We start from the raw sequence: 18,885 nt of genomic DNA, 5'->3' as shown, positions 1-18,885 counted from the left end.
GATTGATAAAGGTGATCTAAATACTATCTACAAAAAGAAAAAACTGAACACTTTACTTTTTCAAGGGTGAAATGCAGGCATGCAAACTTAGTCAAAGCAATAGATAAGCATTTGCAATGTGACAGGAAAAAAATGGCAAAATCATTATTTTAAGCCAATGTTTAATAAATGATAAGAAACTACTTTCAATGATGTGATAAAATAGGTGTTTTTTCCCCTGAGTTCCAGATACCTTCATAATCTTAGAGATCACAGCAGAACCGAGACAATTTACCTACATCTGCTTTCAGGATAAACCTAGTGCCCTCAGATCTCAATTCATGCTTCCTAAAATACCACGAAGCCCACACCAGGGTACTCAGGTCTGAGAACGCACATATTTCTGAGAGTGCATATGTCCCTAGAAATCTGTTGATATTTAAATCACAGCACTCTATAGCACTCTCAGTTGGGTAAAGTTTGAGAGGAACAAACAAAGTATAATCCTCCCGGAGAAAAACAAAGAGTGAAAGACCAAATGCAAAAAACAGATGTCTCTCCAAACATACCAGAAATGGAGTACGGTATTTAGTCAACTGTACCTTGACCATTTAGAAGGAGCCTGAAATGAATGCCCTGAGGCGATGTACCAGGTAGGTCACAGTCCTCACAGATGACACACTGAAGCTTGGAGAATGGACTCTCTACAAAGATGTGGGCAGGGAAACTTCCAGGGATGGAACGTCCCAAGGCAAAGGAGAGCAGAGTGCTGGTACACGTGAGGCCTGAAGGGTCAAAGGAAAGAATTGTTACCACATCCCTGAGAGTGTGTGTGCAGAGGATGACTTACTCAATAGGGACTGTGGCTTTGCTAGAGCACCCCAGCCACCCCACAGCCACTCACCAGAGAGAGAATCGAGGAATCAACATCCCAATCCCACTCTCTTCACAGAACCCTCTGCTCTACCATTGTCAGTCTTGACAGAGACCAATCAGAAAGCAGAGGGCAGCACCTGAAATCAGTCTCCCTGGCAGAGAGCGGACTGGAAGTGCAGTCATAAGATAACCAGTACAGAGCTTTTAATATTTAATAGTGGAGAAGACACACTGATTAACATTTTATAAAATGTTAATAACCTTATCAGAAAACAAACAAACAAACAAACAAAAAAGGTGTATTTTTCAGATAGAACATTTGACAATACTCTGGCATTTTAAAAAATGCATATGTATACACCCATATACTGAATTATTTTCAAAAGAAAAATAGAAATCAAATTATAAAACTATTAAGATATACAAAATTATAATAAAATATAAGAATATATAAAATTATAGATAACTTTGAACACTGTGCAATCAGCCTCAATTTCTCTACTATTGAGAAATAGAACGTATCCAGTTAAGGTATTACAATATATGAGGAAAAGTAAGAGAATGAGGAGGAAAAAAGGGGGAGAGGGGGAGAGGAGAGACAGGTAACCAAGGGGAAAAAAAGGATTGAGGCACGGTTTTTTTTATTTTCCTATTGTACTCTGCGATGGAGCCCTGGAAAATGTGTTAACCCTTAGAAGCTGGAATCCATGGATCCCCTGAATCTAACCGCTCTCTGGACCATTTTAGAGACAAAGCCTTTTTCTTCGGACAAACTGCTATTTCTCACCCTACCTTCTAAACAATCTTAGGAAGACGACGCCTAGAAATATAGAAGTACCATTTTCTAGTTGGTGGGGAATGAGAGACACTGAAAACCTATTTCCCCAACAGTGAGGCTGAGATCTAGATTTCTATTATCCATTCATGATTCAGCCTTCCTTGCCTCCTATGTCAATGGGCGAGGCTCCTTTGGAGACACAAGGGATCCCAGGTCATGGGTCATATAGAGATAGGCTTTATGTATGCAACCTCAAGGGCCAGTTTCTGCTGAACTGCTTCCTTTCTCACCTTCCTGACCCTGCCAAGCATTCCACTACCTGGGCAGAGGATAGTTACTAGCACAACTGAAAACATCTAAACTACCTCCTCTCTGTCCTGTCATGTGGAAAACCAACTTAATTACATCTTTCTACCTTTCTTCATCCTTTACTCTTTTTAACATGCATTTGTTTTATTGACATTTACTGAGCATCAATATGCTGCCATTGTGTGAAGATGAGTATACAAAACAAGACATCAAGATCCCTAATCTTCAGCAGCACGCAGTGCAGTGTTTTTTCCACATTCCTGGAACACAACAGAACATACATGGTATGCATGTGTACCATAGGCATAAATATATATGCATGCTTATAGATATACATAGTCTAATCCTGAAATACCTCCAATCCCTTGGGGAAAGATTCTCCCCCACTTACCACGCTCTCTTCTGGCATCCTTCCTATGTCTCCTGATCTTTTATTTCAACAGGTTTTTGAGAATTGAACATATGCAAGGATGCTGAAGCCCACTCAGAATGTTAAAGACATAAGCTTGTTCCTGGATGAGGGTTAACAGTGGTAGGAGTTGGTAATCAGCTCTAGAAGAGATGGAAGGAAGTAAATAAAAGATGATATACGAAGACAAAATTGTAAAGATGTGGTAAAAACTAAGGAACAAGATTCCCTTCAAAGTTATCTTCTTTCTAATATTTCTTTCACTAAAACTCAATCCTCTAGAAACAAACACACCTAAAATTTAATCTTTAGAATGAAATTTCATAAGGGCAAATAATACATAAGAAAGCTGTTTCATTGTAAAGTTACTTTTTTTCCAAAGCACCTGCTTTAAGATAGAACATGTATATTTGCGGGGTCATTAGAATCACCTGGGGAGCTTTAAAAAAACCGTCAGGTACAGGCCCAAAGCAGACCAATTAAACTAAAACCTCTGGGGTGAGCCCAAGCATCAGTATGGTTTCAAACTCCCCATTTGATACTAACATGCAGCCATGGTCATAAGTAATAAATATATATTTAGACATATGATTATGAGTTATGTGCCAATCATCCCTTAGTAAAAAAAAAATTCTCAGCAATGTTTTGTTTTCGATAAATCATTGTCAATAATTTATTATAATAGTCTATAGCTATAGCTTTAAAGTCTTTTAAAAATAAAGGTAGATATTTAGGGTTTGATAATATCTATTTTTGAATAAAATATAGAAGATTTTTTAATGCTTAATAATACAATGAGCCACCTAGAAATACAGCAAGGTCTTTATAGACAGACAGAGCTTGGATCAGAATAATGAGGCAAAATTTTTATTCCAGCTTCTCCCTCCCACCCACATCCTCTTTTTTCTCTTCTAGCCCATGCTTGGGGTCTATTGTAGAGAACTTAGATAGTCTAGGAATTTGAAATACAAGCAATGTTGACTTAAAGGAACTCTAAAGTCTCCTTCACCTAAATTGTCAATAATTTCATAACTATGTTTCCCTTTCAGCCATTTTAGTAAGCAGCACAAGTCACTGTTTTTGAGTGCATTCACACAATTTAGGCAGCAGTGGCTAAGCTAGGCTTGTGCTGTATGCAGGACAGCTACCGAAAGAAGGAAGGGCTGGGCTTAGTCTTCAGAGGTATGCTTACAAGGTATGGAAACCCAGATTAGCTCTGGCATATAAACTACAAAAATGTTCTTGTTAACTGGGCAACATGTTTTCTAAAGGTGCAGAATCCACTTTGTTTCTATCACTTGTCAGAGTTAAGCATAAACAATGTACAAACAAACAAATTGTGCCAGTATAAAATGTAATACTTGTTTATGAGACACTTCCAGAATCTGACAGTGGCCCTCTGTTAACAATATTTAGGCCATAACTATATTGGCCAAATTTTCCAAAAAAAAGAAAAAATCTGAAGCTTCGGGTAACGTTAAATAGCTTTATAACTTCCCTTGTATCTGGTTTCTAATCTCAGATTAAATCAGGCCAGAGTTATCAATTTTAATGATCATAATGTCACATTAAGCAAAAAGATGAATAAGAACCTGTGTATACTGTAGGCTAACATTCTTTTAATCCCGGACTCTCTATGCTTTGGGATTTTACGAACCAGTAAAACATCTCCAAAAATGTTAGAAAGTAAAACAAAAGTTACCATTTAAAAAAAAATTGCCAAGGAAGGACATTAAATGGTAAGAATAAAACCAGATCCACTGTTGCCATTACATCATTATATCATATAACACTAAAAGAGTAGGAAGTATAGAATCTGTCAATAAAGGATAATTCAGTAAAAATAGTATACTTAATGAAATTTTTATCATTTTCTTGAATATCTCACTTCACTTCAATCCAGTGAAAATGTCATCACAGATCGGCCTGTGTCCACTGACTGGTACTCTGGAGCCACTGTTCCGAGGGTATTCATCTAGACTCTTGCCTAGTTTCCTGAAAAATTCTGCCTGTAATCTCATTCATACCTGGGCAGAGGTTCCCTTCTGGTCCTTTTAAAGGGCAACTAGCATATTCATGACAAATCTGGAAGGAGTATTTCTCCATCCAGTTTAGAACTCACAGTTCTACCAGAGCTTGCAATAACACTGGCAAACAGTAAAACAGTTGCTTTTCTCAAATATTACAATGTATACGAAGTCACAGTTATGTTCCTTTGTTTCAAGTAAAAGCTTAGGCAGCAACTCAAAGAACCTGATTCCTGTGAATCAGAAAAAGAACTTACATCCTGCCAGTCTTGTAAGCTTACAGTTTTCCAGATCGTATGTGATTTTATAGATTTAGCTAAAGTATGGCAAAATGCTTTTATCTTATAAAAACATTTATTACTCGATATTCAGGACAATAGGAATAAAAATTATCTTACTCATTTTCTAAAGTCACTACACTGTAAGACTGATCTACCACGATTGAGATAAATTTAGTACTACATAAAGAAATTTTCTTCCCAAACTGGGCAGGATATCCGTAAAATTACCCAATGATCCTGTTTTCTGTTATTACAATGACATCCAGATTGTTTATTCCAAAGCAAATACTTTATTTCAAAAGTCTGGAAACCAGTCATCTGATTTCATTTAAAAAATTGAGAACATCCAACTACAGATTTTAAGTTAACTGTAAATTAACTAACTTAATTATAAATCAACTTTTTTAGTTTTTCATTTATTTCCTTTTTTAATTTATTTCCATTTTTTATTAACAGTACTCTCATCTTTGGTAAAGAGAAAATATAGCTTTATTGGTCTGTTACTAAATATTTCTTTCTTAATTGATCTCTTTCTGCTCTTTTTCAATCATAATCACAAACCCATAGATGCATTTCAGGGGATGACGGTGCAAACACACAAGAGAATGTCCCCAAATTTTCAATGCCCCATATTCATGGTGATCTTGAACTTTAACTTCTCTGAAACCACTTACAAAGAACTGAAGGACCTCAGAATGGTTCATACCGAAAGAAAATCTTGCAAGTTGTTTTTCTCTCCCATGTTAAAGACACAACTCAAACTGATGAGAAGACAAGAACATAAAATGGAAGTTCTTACGAGGACCCTGAATAGGCAAAAGAAAGAACTATGCAATCAAAAATAAATAATATTTGAATTTAAGGTGCTTTAGCTAGCTACAACACAAAAATTATGAATAAATACTAATTAAAATTAAAATTGAATCAGTCAATTTAAAATTTTTTATTTGAAATCCAAATCAAAGGCTTTGTAGTAAGATACTTCACCTGGAAAAAGAGTAGCCCAGGTTTAAAATTTTTTAGTAAACAAAGACCTTGTCTTTGCCCATTCGTGCTGCTATAAAAAAGTATCTGAGACTGGGTAATTTATGAAAAACAAAACTTTATTTTTCACAGTTCTGAAGGCTAGGAAATCCAAGATCAAGGTACCAGCAGGTTTGGAGTCTGGTAAGGGCTTGCTGTCTGCTTCCACAATGGCACCTTGTTACTGGGTCCTCTGGAAGGGACAAACTCTGCTCCATATCTTGTGGAAAGTTGGAAGGGCAAAAAGGGCTAATTCCCTCTAACCCTTTTATAAGGCACCAATTCCATCCATGAGGGCAGAGCCCTCAGGGTCTAATTATTTCCCAAAGACCCCACCTCTTAATACTACTGCATAGGGGATTTAAGTTTTATTGTGAATTTTGGATAGGGCATAAACGTTCAAATAATTGCAGACCCTCTCTACTGTCCACACTAAATAGGAATCAAGCCAACAAGCATCAATGTGCCTCAAATAGAGGCACCTTCAGAATGGTATTTATGTTTAGAGTTCTCTCTGCTCTTTTTCTTCTATCCCAGTTGTTACTCCCAACATTCCTTACTTCTGTGATTGGCTGAAAAGCAATTTTAGCGAGCTAGCCTACAAAGAATAATTGAATGTTGATTCATGCAGTATTTTTAAGCAAATTATTTTCAATATTTGAAATGCAGATTTCGTTTTGAGAAATTTAATTAATCACACAGTGTATCAGAGAAGACATATATAGTCACCTAAAAGAAGAAATGTTCTTCCAAGTTCTGCAAGATTTGTCTTGAAATAACTGTATTAACAGAAATAAATTTAAAAAAACATGCGTGCATTCAAAAATGAGCCATTGAATGATTTAAAGAAAAAAGTCACAAAGACACATATTAGTAGAGCTAACCGACTCTGCCCCTACTGGAGGGTGCCTCCCAGTTAGGCTACTCGGGGGTCAGGGACCCACTTGAGGAGGCAGTCTGTCGGTTCTCAGATCTCAAACTCCATGCTGGGAGAATCACTACTCTCTTCAAAGCTCAGCTGGAAATAGAGAAATCACCCGTCTTCTGCGTCACTCACGCTGGGAGCTGTAGACTGGAGCTGTTCCTATTCAGCCATCTTGGAACCACAATCTTATCTTTGTTTTTACTGCATTTGCTTTTGGGTTCTTGGTCATGAAATCCTTGCCTAAGGCAATGTCAAAAAAAGTTTTTCCAATGTAATCTTCTAGAATTTTTATAGTTTCAGGTCTTAGGTTTAAGTCCTTAATTCATCTTGAGTTGACTTTTGTATAAGGTGAGGGATGAGGATCCAGTTTCATTCTCCTACATGTGGCTAGCCAATTACCCCAGTACCATTTTTTGAAAAGGGTGTCCTTTCCCCACTTTATGTTTTTGTTTGCTTTGTTGAAGATCAGTTGGCTGTAAGTATTTGGGTTTATTTCTGGGTTCTCTACTGTGTTCCATTGGTCTATGTGCCTATTTTTATATCAATACCACATTGTTTTGGTGACTATGACCTTATAGCATAGTTTGAAATCAGGTAAAGTGGTGCCTCCAGGTTTGTTGTTTTTGCTTGGTCTTGCTTTGTCTATGCTAGTCTTTTTTGGCTCCATATGAATTTTAGAACTTTTTTCTTATTCTATGAAGAATGACGGTGGTATTCTGATGGATTCTGATGGGGATAGTATTGAATTTGTAGGTTGCTTTTGGCAGTATGGTCATTTTCACAATACTGATTCTACCCATCCATGAGCATGAGATGTGCTTCCATTTGTTTGTGTCATCTATGACTTCTTTCAGCAGTGCTTTGTAGTTTTCCTTGTAGATTCCTTTGTTTGATATATTTCTAAGTATTTTATTTTTTTGCAGCTATTGTAAAAGAGGTTGAGTTCTTGATTTGATTCTCTGCTTGGTTGCTGTTGATGTATAGAAGAGCTACTGATTTGTGTACATTAATCTTGCATTTGGAAACTTTGCTGAATTATTTTATCAGCTCTAGGAGCTTTCTAGAGGAGTCCTTAGGGTTTTCAAGGTAAATGATCATATTGTCAGCCAGCAGTGACAGTTTCACTTCCTACTGTTTTGGATGCCCCTCATTTCTTTCTCTTGTCTGATTGCTCTGGCTAGGAGTTCCAGTATTATGTTGAAGGGGAGTGGTGAGAGTGGGCATCCTTGTCTTGTTCCAGTTCTCAGAGGGAATTCTTTCAACTTTTCCCCATTCAGTATAATTTTGGCTATGGGTTTGTCATAGATGGCTTTTATTACATTAAGGTATGTCCCTTGTATGCCTATTTTGCTGAGAGTTTTAATCATAAAGGAACGCTGGATTTTGTTGAATGCTTTTTCTGCATCTATTGAGATGATAATGTGATTTTTGTTTTTAATTCTGTTTATGTGGTGATCACATTTCCATTGTGAAGGTGGATACAACAACCTCAACCCATTTACTATTTGATTCATCATATTCCTCTTCTTATTCTAGGATCACCAAGCATACTTCTGTTAATAAATTAGGTGCCTGTGTATGATCTGGCCAGAGTGAGTGAATGTGTTTATCAGACTATGAGTTGCATTTTTTACTCTAAATTAATAAAATGGCATTATGACTGTCCACATCAGTCACACTGAAAAATGGATTCGCTCTTGGTATACAATTGAAATCAAACTTCTGAGGGCGGGAAGATGAGGACCCAGCTAGACTATGTTCAATTCACCAAGGACTTACTTATTGTTGAGACAACTTGGGGAAAAAGACACTATTAATCATAAGCATTATTTTTCTCATTTTGAAACTTTTAGTGATATAAGGTTTTAATACAACTTTTACAAAGATAGAAAAATTTTTACTAAAAAGTAAAGCTCAACTCTCTCCTTCTGCCAAGGAGACATGTTTTGTTTCACTTTTCTTGGATCAGCATTATATTTTAATGCCTATCACATGGTGCCTAGAACAGAGTTGGTCTTTAATAAAAGCTCAAAGGAAGAGCAGGAGGAAAAAAAATTATAGACAGGAGAGATGCAGGAAGGTTCTAACGCAGGCAAAAACTCAGCCCAGTCAAGGAACTTCGTATAGGCCATCAGGGAATTAAAAGACAAGCAGGATGGATGAGGTGTAGTCACTGATGAGAGTGGTCAAGATGCAGTACGAGGATATGGATAGGTGTCACAGCATAAAAGGCCATATGGGCCATGGCAAGGGGCTTAGATTTTACTGTCTGCGTGATAAGAAACCACTGAAAGAATTTAAGCAGGAGATGAAAATGATTTAATCACTGTGGCTGCTATGTGAGGAATGAATTTATGAGGAGACAATAAACAGGAAGACCAATAGGAATTTATCCCAGTGGTGATAAACTCCACAGGAGAAAAAAAAAAAAAAAGATAACTGATTAGCATAGAGTAAGAGTGGTGATGATGGAGAGATACAGATGGGTTCCAAAGCTCTTTTGAAGACAGAATTAACAGGAGTTGGTTATTCAATTAGGTGTAAGGATGAGGAAGTCAGCAATGGCAGGAATGACCCCCCCCCCCCCCCCCAGGTATCAGATATGAACCATGCAAGGGTTGAAGGGACACCTGCAGGTCTTCGCTTAGGTAGACCCAAACACATTGTACTTGATTGGGCAAACCAGTAAAAAGCTGGTTTCTCTTAATAGAAATATTCCTAGTTTGAGTTCCTGTCACCTTCAGAAATAGGCCATAAATAGGCCATAAACTTGAAGAGCAGATTGGGGTAGTACTGGCATTGCCTAGTTTTTTAAGGACTCTTTCCCATTCTTATCATGCTGAAATAATATTAATTTGAGGTTTCTATACAGTTAAATAAGCAGTTGCTCTTTCTCCCCCTTGGTTTAGAACCAATTAAAAAATAAACCCCAGCACCACGACCACCACCTCCCAAAAAAGACAGCTATCCAGGAATAGGTAAGGTTGATTTGAAAACAAGGCCTCAGATCTGTGGTCAAAGGCTACCTAACATACCCTACCCACTACCTTTCTTGCCTCCCCCATTCTAGCCTTAGCAAAGTCCAGTGGAGGAAAAGTATAGGTTTTAAAATGAGACCAGCCTACCCAGGATTCTTGTACTAGCCCAAGGGGAACAAGGAAGCAGAGAATTCCCGCTGCTGATCATCTTAGAATTTTGTTCCATTCAGTTGGGAGAAAAGTACCAATGAAGGTCAGATCCTTGTGACATCACAGAAGGGAGCTTGCTCCTGCTCCAGCGATAGTTGTGAATATGCTGCACTCTGCTTACTGGGAGCAGCAATGAATGAGAACCAAGATTCAAAATAACTCTAACCCTAACCCTAACTCAAGATGGATTAAAGACTTAAATGTAAAACCTAAAACAACAAAAACCCTGGAAGATAACTTATGAAATATCATCTGGACATATGGCCTGGCAAAGATTTCATGATGAAGATCCCAAAAGCAACTGCAATAGCAATGAAAATTGACAAATGGGACCTAATTCAACTACAGAACTTCTGCACAGCAAAATAAAACTATCAACAAAGTAAACAGACAACCTACAGAATGGGAGAAAATATTTGCAAACTATGCATCTGACAAAGGCCTAATATCCAGAGTCTATAAGGAACTTAAGCAAATACACAAGCAAAAAAAGATACAGTCCCATTAAAAAGTGGACAAAGGACATGTACAGACACTTTTCAAAAGAAGACATACATGTGGCCAACAAGCATATGGAAAAATGCTCAACATCACTAATCATTAAATAAATGCAAACCAAAACCACAATGAAATACCATCTCACACCAGTCAGAATGGCCATTACTAAAAACTCAAAAAATAACAGATGCTGGAGAGGTTGTGGAGAAAAGAGAATGCTTATACACTGCTGGTGGGAATGTAAATTGGTTCAGTCACTGTGGAAAGCAGTTTGGCGATTTCTCAAAGAACTCACAGCAAAATTTCCATTCAACCCAGCAATCCCATTACTGGGTATATACCCAAAGGAATACAAATCATTCTATCATAAAGACACAGGCGCACAAGACATAGCTTCATCGCAGCACTATTCACAATAGCAAAGACATAGAATCAACCTAAATGCCCATCAACAGTAGACTGGATAAAGAAAACGTGGTACATATACACCACGGAATACTATGCAGCCATAAACAAGAATGAGAGCTGTCCTTTGCAGCAATGTGGATAGAGCTGGAGGCCATTATCCTAAGTGAACTGACACAGGAACAGAAAACCAAATACCACATGTTCTCACTCATAAGTGGGAGCAAACATTAAGTATATATGGACACAATGAAGGGAACAACAGACACCAGAGCCGACTTCAGGGTGTGGGGAAGGAGGGTGATTATCAAAAAACTACCTATCAGGTACTGTGTTTATTACCTGATGGTAAAATAATCTACACATCAAACCCCCATGGCAGGTAATTTACTTATATAACAAACTTGCACCTGCACATGTACCCCTGAACCAAAAATAAAAGTTAAAAATTAAATTAAACTAAAATGACGAGAAATCTCTTCTGGTCCCACCACTCATGTGCTGTGTGATTCTGGGGAATGGCTGAATCCCTGCTAGGGATCACGAATGATCATTAAAAGGAAATGTGATGGAAACTGTAAAAGGTGTGAGTTGTATTCTTCCTAAAGAGTTTACCAGTGCTGCTTCCCACTTTGTGTACCTTGGGAAGTCTGAGGCACTTGAGCATCTTGCTGCCCTTCCCTAGGTCATTCAAACTTCCAGGCACTATTTCAGTTAGATATCTTCAGTCTTTTTCTCAGAAGTGACATCCTTTCTCCAGATGCTATCTGAGTTGGAAGGTCAATATGTAAAACCCACTCACACCGAGATACCTATTGGGAAGCCTGGAGTTCCAAGGACCCTCAGAGAGTATCTTAAGACTCCAAGCAACACAGTCTCTTCCTTTCCAACATTGTAAGACGCTGTGGCTGCTACACAATCACTTCTGGGGAACAAAGTGACTGTGTGCCCAAAGACCTAGATGGTGGTTTTTCCCTTTGACAGGGTATTAGAAGGAACACACCCATTGTTCATCCATGTCAGGTGAAAAAGTCAAAATGCAAACAGGTGGGGGGAGGGGAAGCCCCCAAAAGACAAAAAGATGAGGACTATCAAGGATATATTTGATTGATAATAAAAGCTCTAACAGAGCTAAACTTGCTTCATTTCATTCCTTAGTTATATGGATGGTTTCTGTACAACTTTGCGCTATTTTTTTCATATTTACTTGCTTTTTTGACTTCCATGATTAGTAAAATCCATTTTAATCTAAAGTCTTTTGCTATTTCACAGGAATAGTTAGGAAAAGAACCCACATAAACACAAAGAGATATGTAAACAGCATGCAGAGTATGGAGCTTTCTGAAGACTGAGGCTTCTGGCTTCCAGAGTTCTCATTTTCTTCCAATCTTCGTTTAGTCCTGCATTGAATTAGGCTGTAATATTCCATTATATGATAAAGCATCATTTCACAGGAAGTTATACTCTTTTATGTTATATTTGCATTTCATTTCCATGCTGCTTTTTAGAAAATAAGTGATAAGTAGAAGCAGAACAGGTATTTGTAATTACTCATGAGTCATTTGCTCTCACGTAATTTAATAGCCATAGATCTTTAATATTTATAGCACATGTTGAAAGGATTTAACATATGTAGTGATCTTCACCAAGTAACTCTATACTCTTCTTGAATACAAAGATGTAAATTTTGTCACCATTTATGCAACCTGCTAAAAATGCTGCTATTAATTCATGTGAATGAGTTTTTCCTCTAAGATTTTAATTAAAACACAAATGCTTTGCACACTTCAATCTGCAATATCCTCCACATGCATTTTTTTAATACTGACTGATCAGTTGGATAACAGGGGATTACTTTGTAAGATATTTTCTCATACCTGAAAATTTCCACAAAGCAGGAATTTTTGTGTGAAAGCCCATTCAAAAGCTAAATAAGCATCACACTACAAAGCTCTCAGTGGCAACTGTGTTCTCTTTGCATTTCTCTGTACAACAAAATGTGCTCTAATAAGAAAAGAGTAGAACTAGCCAAGCTGCGAGGAAAGAAGAAAGGGAGGGGAGGGGAGATTTGAGGACTACTGGCCTCGTCAGCCCAATAATGCAATTGACCTGGTGATGGTATCCTGAAGACCCCTGTGCTTGCATAGGACAAGTTCAGGGGACACGCGGGATGAGCCTGTGATGGTTGTCACATTCTTGATGACAGTATTCATTATTTTCTCTAAGGTGCACTCTGATCAGAATGCATACACATCTGTAAGTGTCCTTTTGGTGTATGCTTTGGAACGAGTATTTTAGGAGAAATTTCCACCTCACCAAAACCTGGTGAGATTAGTGATGATCCCAAAGCATTTAAAACAAATTGAAAGGGTTATTCAGAAAGACCTGGATGGCTCCTATTCATCCAAAGAACACCATATAGTGAGAGAGTCCTTATGGCTCTCCAACAACTGAAAATGTGGAGAAACCAACTACCATTGATATAATTGCCTATAATAGGTGCACCTTTGAGATTGCAAGGCATAATTGGATAATATAATGTCAACAGAGGACTTCCTGTTGCCATATCAAGCAGAAATCTTCATTCAAAATATAAATGTGTAAGAAATATTGGCCAGGAAGGTTCTTGGGAACTTTGTCAGGGTGGAGAAAAATGTGCTGTGGCCAGAGGACTGAATGACATAAACATCACATTGGCCCTAGATAGGAAGCAGCATGGTTCTGCTTCCTATTAATGGCCCAAAGGGGGGCATTTTCATCAGGATTGGTGCCGATGTCCCATTTTCTTCTTGATTACAAGATGTTGAAAATCCACAGAATTAATTGAGATGCAGTCAAGAAATGGAGCCTGTAATAACATGTGCTAAAAAATTTTATATTCCATTTTACATTGACTGGTGCAAAAATTCATTTGGTTGATAAAACAAAGCAAGTGGCCACCTATCCAGAAGGGATTCGTGGAGGGGGAATTTTAGTGATGATGGAGAGTACAAACTCTTTTCAAAATGACTGTCTGAAAAGCAGACAAGTACATGGATTTCTTAATTATACTGGCTGTGTCCTCAGCAGTAGCTACTGGTCCTCTTTCTGGTACTTCCTTACATCATGCACTGTTGACAGAAAGGAGTAGAAAAGACAAACATGCAAACATCAGACATCCAACTGGTCTGTCACAGTGCTATTCAGAAATTTGCCAAGGAGCTTCAAGACACATCCAAGAGTAGAAAGACATCATGGCCCCTATCAACACTTCCTGTGTCTCACTTGTAACTGGTGAAATCATACCTTCCCTGTACACAGACAACCATGAGAGCACTAACACGCAAATGCAGCAGAATTTGTGACATCCAATTCAGGTTCCTCAACAACAAAGTACAAGTAAATGTCATCCCTGAAGAAGAGAACTGACCAAAGCATGAATTTATAATCAGACAATATAGCAGTTATATCACATTTCTTTTCACTTCCAATAATGCATAAGCTTTTCTGGTATATGGTGTGTATGTTCATGGTATTAACTGTAGCAGATATTATAATACAATATAACTTACATTTTACTAATGTATTTTTTACTTAAAGCATTATTGACAATTCGGAAAACACTGATGACTTTATATTTGTTACAATTAAAAGTGATCTTTAAAATAAATATTATTAATGAAAAACAGGATGTAGAAATCTATTGAGCTAAACAGGTAATTGTAGCTGAGACAACTAGAATTTGAGAAAAAACCATGTCACAAGTGGGAAAGTCAACATTAATCAAGAACCAGCATCATCAGAAAATGTATTATCACAATCAAAGCCATGTATAAGTTTGGATTTCTACAAGAGTTGTTATTCAGTGCAGAATACTTTGCCCATTAACTATAATGATAAAAAGTAACTCCTATTCAACCTTAAATCTAAATTATGCCAGAGCTTTCTAGAATAATACAACTGCTTCAGAATGTTACCGTGAATTTTAAAATTCTATGTTCTAATAATTTTTAAAAATCTATTAAAGGTACTTCTTTAAGTGGCTAAACTTTCTTTCCAGAACAATAGCACAAATAGAGTAATACAATACAATAATATCACTATATTCTTCAGAATCTTAAAAACAGCAATGACAAAGCACATCCTTTGTTCTTTTGAAACATTCTGCACAGGCAACTTTTCAGCTGTGTCATTTTTGCTGTTATAAGTTATTATTATGCTATATATTCTTTCACCAATCAGTTTTCTAATACCAGTAAGAGTTCATCAATAATTGTGGGCCATTCCAAAGCAAAAGTAAAGATTTTTCTAGATCCATTTTTCAAAACAGAAGTGTGCATTTTCCTAAAGGGATGAAAGAGAAATGTTTGATTAACTGACACTCCGAAATCATTCCTGAGCAATCTGTTAGAATTTCTTTCCCTTTACAATGTTTTCTATTCTATGCTATCAAGAACTATGAATCATAATTTCTGGCAGCTAAAACCAAAAAGGGTGAGAGGCTCTATTAGCATCCTAAAATATGCATGTCCTAATGCTCTCTTAAAATATGTCTGCTCAGAGAAGTTTCAGATTTTCTCAGCCAAGCAAAATGACATTAACTAAGACCCTGGCATGAAGATTTGCTTATTTTAGTTTGCTTAACATTGTAACCACAGCACAAAAATATTGCTACTCAATGGCAGATAAGTTATTCTCTCACATTTCTGCTTATTTTTTATTAACATCACATGTTAAACTATCAAATCACTTATGATCACTAATTACTTTGATAATTCAGTTATAAAGACAATAAACTAAAAGGGTATTAGAATTAGTTCTTCTCGAGATAAGAGCATTCTTTCTGTTTTAAAGGAGTCTGGTTAAAACTATTCAGCTCAAACTAGGAATAATTGAAGACAATTGACAATTTAAATCAAGACAGCATAATCAGTTGATGATAAACTTCTGGAAAAAAAGTCAAAAGTGATACTACCTTTTTTTTTTTATATTCAGCATTCCTCAAGGAAATTTAACTTTATTTGCCTTTTTCCTCTGAAAGTTTACTACAGGATTCCAGGAAGATTTTCCTAAAGGGGAACAATATCCAGCAGTGTATTTAGCTGACTTGCCATAAAGGATGAGTAGAATGCAGAGAAGGTCAGAGCTAAGTCAAAAGAGGATGTCTTGTTATTCTGACCGTACACCTTTGAGGCAAAGGCCTAATACCTTTACAGAAAATAAAATGCAAAAAACTTAATATTTTTCTTTGCTAGAGACAGGAGGACAAGGGTCATGTAATTGCATATCTTGTTGCATTGTTTCGCTCATTTTCTCTTTTTTAATAGAAAACAACAAATTAGTCAAGGAAACACTGCCAACTGCTTTATTTCATATGTTAACTAGTATATTTATATGCTTCCAAAAATATAGTAGACTTTAAGCAAGATAAAATGGAAATGTTTAATGGATTCACAAGGAAAACCTGAAGAAATTTTTTAGTAGCAAAAGTACACAAAAACACTAACAAAGAGCACAATGAATTCTGGAAACAACTCTAACTTTTTTTTTTTAATGGTGGAATAGTACTCCATTGTGTCTCATATACTGGGATTTGATAAATTATTTTTTTCAATTTGGTCAAATCCCCTTTTTATTTTTATTGTTCCACTTAAAATTGTGTAAAATTTTACTTTCATTTGAAGAGTTGCCTACCAATGCTATGATTTCAGCAACTTGATGAAAAAATCAATCTATCATTTGATTTTTAAGACTATTACATTGTGTGCTTATTTTTGGCTCTATTTCATTTTTTAAATTAATATAAATTAAAATGGACTTTTTGGAGATATATATTGCTATGATTATTAAGACATGAACAGATTAGTGTAAACACCATCATAATCAGGATACAGAACAGTTCCAACTCTTAAAAAAAACTCCCATGCTTCCTCTTTGTAGTCCCCTCCCCTTGACTCCTAATCCCTGATAACTGCAGTTCTGTTCTTGTTATTCTTTTGCTTTTTGAGAATGTCACACAGTTCTGTTCTTTGTTATTATTCTTTTGCTTTTTGAGAATGTCATGTAGACGGAATCAAACCATATGTAAACTGTTGAGACTGAATTTTTTAACATGGCATAATATTTATGAGAATTATCCAAATTGTTCTGTTATCAATAATTTATTTCTTTGTGTTACTGAATAATATTTCACTGTATAGTTATACCATGATTTGCTTTTCCATTCACTTACTGAAAAACACTGGGTTATTTCCAGTTTGGGGCCAATGTAATTAAAGATGCTATAAACATTCACGTACAGGTTTTGTGAAAACACAGGTTTTCACTTTACTAAAAAAAAAAAAAAAAAAAAAAAATACCATGAGAGGGATTGCTGGGTCATGTAATAAGGACATGTTTAGCTTTACAATAAACTGCCAAACTGTTTTCAAAATGGCTGTCATATTTGGTATTGCCATCAGTGATGTATGAGCATTCCAGTTGCTCCACTTCCTTGTCAGCACTTGATATTGTCAATATAGCCATTCTAATAAATGTATATTACTATCTTTCACTATTAAGTATTATATTAGCTTGTAGATGTCCTTTATCAGGCTGAAGAACTTTCCTTCAATTCCTAATTTGCTGAGAGTTTTCATTATGTATGAATATTAAATATTTTTAAATACTTTTTGTTTTTGTATTAATAGATATGATTATATAATTTTTATTCTTTAGACTATCAGTTATATTTTATTGATTGATTGTCAAATACTAAGCCAACCTTTCACTCATTAGATGAATACTACTTGGTCACATTATACTATTCTTTCATACATTGCCATATTCAATTTGCTAGTATTTTAATGATTCTGCATTTATGTTCATGAGTGATATTGATCTGAAGTTTTGGGGTATTTTCTTCTTGTCACAGTAATGCTCATCTCATAAAATGATGTAGGAAATGTTCTCTCCTTTTCAACAGATGGTGTAGACTTGAGTTTATTTCTTCTTTACATGTATGGTAAATTTTAGCACTAAGGTCATCTAGTCCCGGAAATCGCTTTTTCACAAGATTTCAATAATGGGTTAGGAAGTTTAATCATTACTAAACTATTAAGGTTATCTATTTCACCCTAAAAGAGTTTTTAGAGGTTTTTGGTTTTGGAATAATCGTTCATTTCACCTAACCTACTGAATTATGTATTATTCATAGATGTATTCATAATATCCATTTTATCCTTTTTATATCTACAGAGAATGGGGTGATACCCATTTTTTATCCTTGATATTGATCACTGTATCTGCCCTCTTTTTCTGCCATATCAATTTTACTTATCATTTTGATAATTTTGCCTTTTGGTTTTATTGATTTTTCTCTCTGTTTTCTGTTTTCAGTTTCATTGATTTGTGCTCTTATATTTATTGCTTTTTATTTCTATTTGGTTCAGTCTACTTTGTACTTTTTCTATTTTCTTAAGATGGAAACTCATGTTGTTGATTTGAAACCTTTGTTTTCCAATATAAGCATTTAATGCTATAAATCTTCCTCTGAGCATTGCATTAAGTGCATCCCACACATTTCAACATTATATATTTATTTTCCTTGAGTTCAAAATATTTACAAATTTCTCTTGAGACTTTCTCTTCAACATAAAGATTTTATGGGCATGTAGTGTTTAATTTCCAAGTGTTGAGATTTTCTTATTTTTATGTTATTAATTTTCTAATTTAATTCCATTGTTTTCAGAGAACATACTTCATGTGATTTCAATTAGTTCAAATTTGTTAAAGTTTGTTTTATGACACGGGATATGCCTATCTTTGTGAATTTTGCATGTTATACTTGAAGAGAAACTGTGCTCTTCTGTTGTTTGGGGGAGTGCTCTGTTTATGTCAATTAGATCCAGTTAATTCATGATAAAAATCCTTGCTGATTCTATTAGTGTTGCTGATTCTATCACTACTTCTGATTCTAAGAAAGGAGTGTTGGAGACTCCACTACAAGTGTGGATCTGTCTATCTCTCTTTCAGTTCTGTCAATTTTATTTTATCTTTTGAAGTGCTGTTGTTTGTCGATACATTTTAAGATGGTTGTGTCTTCTGTGTTGATTTACCCCTCTATAATCATGCACTGTGCCTCTTTATTCTAGATAATTTTTTTTGCCCTGAAGTCTACTTTTTGTGACATTAACATAGTAACTCCTGGTTTCTCTCTTTTGATTAGTG

General features: G+C 35.9%; 1 protein-coding gene and 1 pseudogene across 27 annotated transcripts in view; one reads left to right on the top strand and one right to left on the bottom strand.

The window, feature by feature from the left end:
* LOC109025816 (uncharacterized) overlaps positions 1-18,885 on the bottom strand; it is a 514,558-nt gene that overhangs the window by 413,568 nt on the left and 82,105 nt on the right. For 11 of the 27 annotated variants that reach the window (XR_010129569.1, XR_010129567.1, XR_010129568.1 and 8 more), the window contains exon 2: positions 582-764. The exons of 1 other annotated variant lie outside the window; for it this stretch is intronic. Coding sequence is in view for 8 of the 26 variants with exons in the window: in XM_055380150.1 (XP_055236125.1) it covers positions 582-764 (183 nt within the window). In the remaining 18 variants the exon portion in view is untranslated. Of the gene's footprint in view, positions 1-581; positions 765-883; positions 1,003-2,333; positions 2,495-5,333; positions 5,466-9,732; positions 9,819-18,885 lie in introns of those variants that run through there. 15 more of the 27 variants (XR_008677686.2, XR_008677678.1, XR_008677681.1 and 12 more) reach the window with 8 other exon arrangements.
* Positions 10,948-14,093, top strand: LOC109025851 (epsilon-sarcoglycan-like; annotated as a pseudogene).

The sequence above is a fragment of the Gorilla gorilla genome, chromosome 11 (genome assembly GCF_029281585.2).
Source record: "Gorilla gorilla gorilla isolate KB3781 chromosome 11, NHGRI_mGorGor1-v2.1_pri, whole genome shotgun sequence".
Taxonomy (NCBI): Eukaryota; Metazoa; Chordata; class Mammalia; order Primates; family Hominidae; genus Gorilla; species Gorilla gorilla.
The sequence above is the reverse complement of the archived record's forward strand: the minus strand, read 5'-3'. Positions and strand labels throughout refer to the sequence as shown.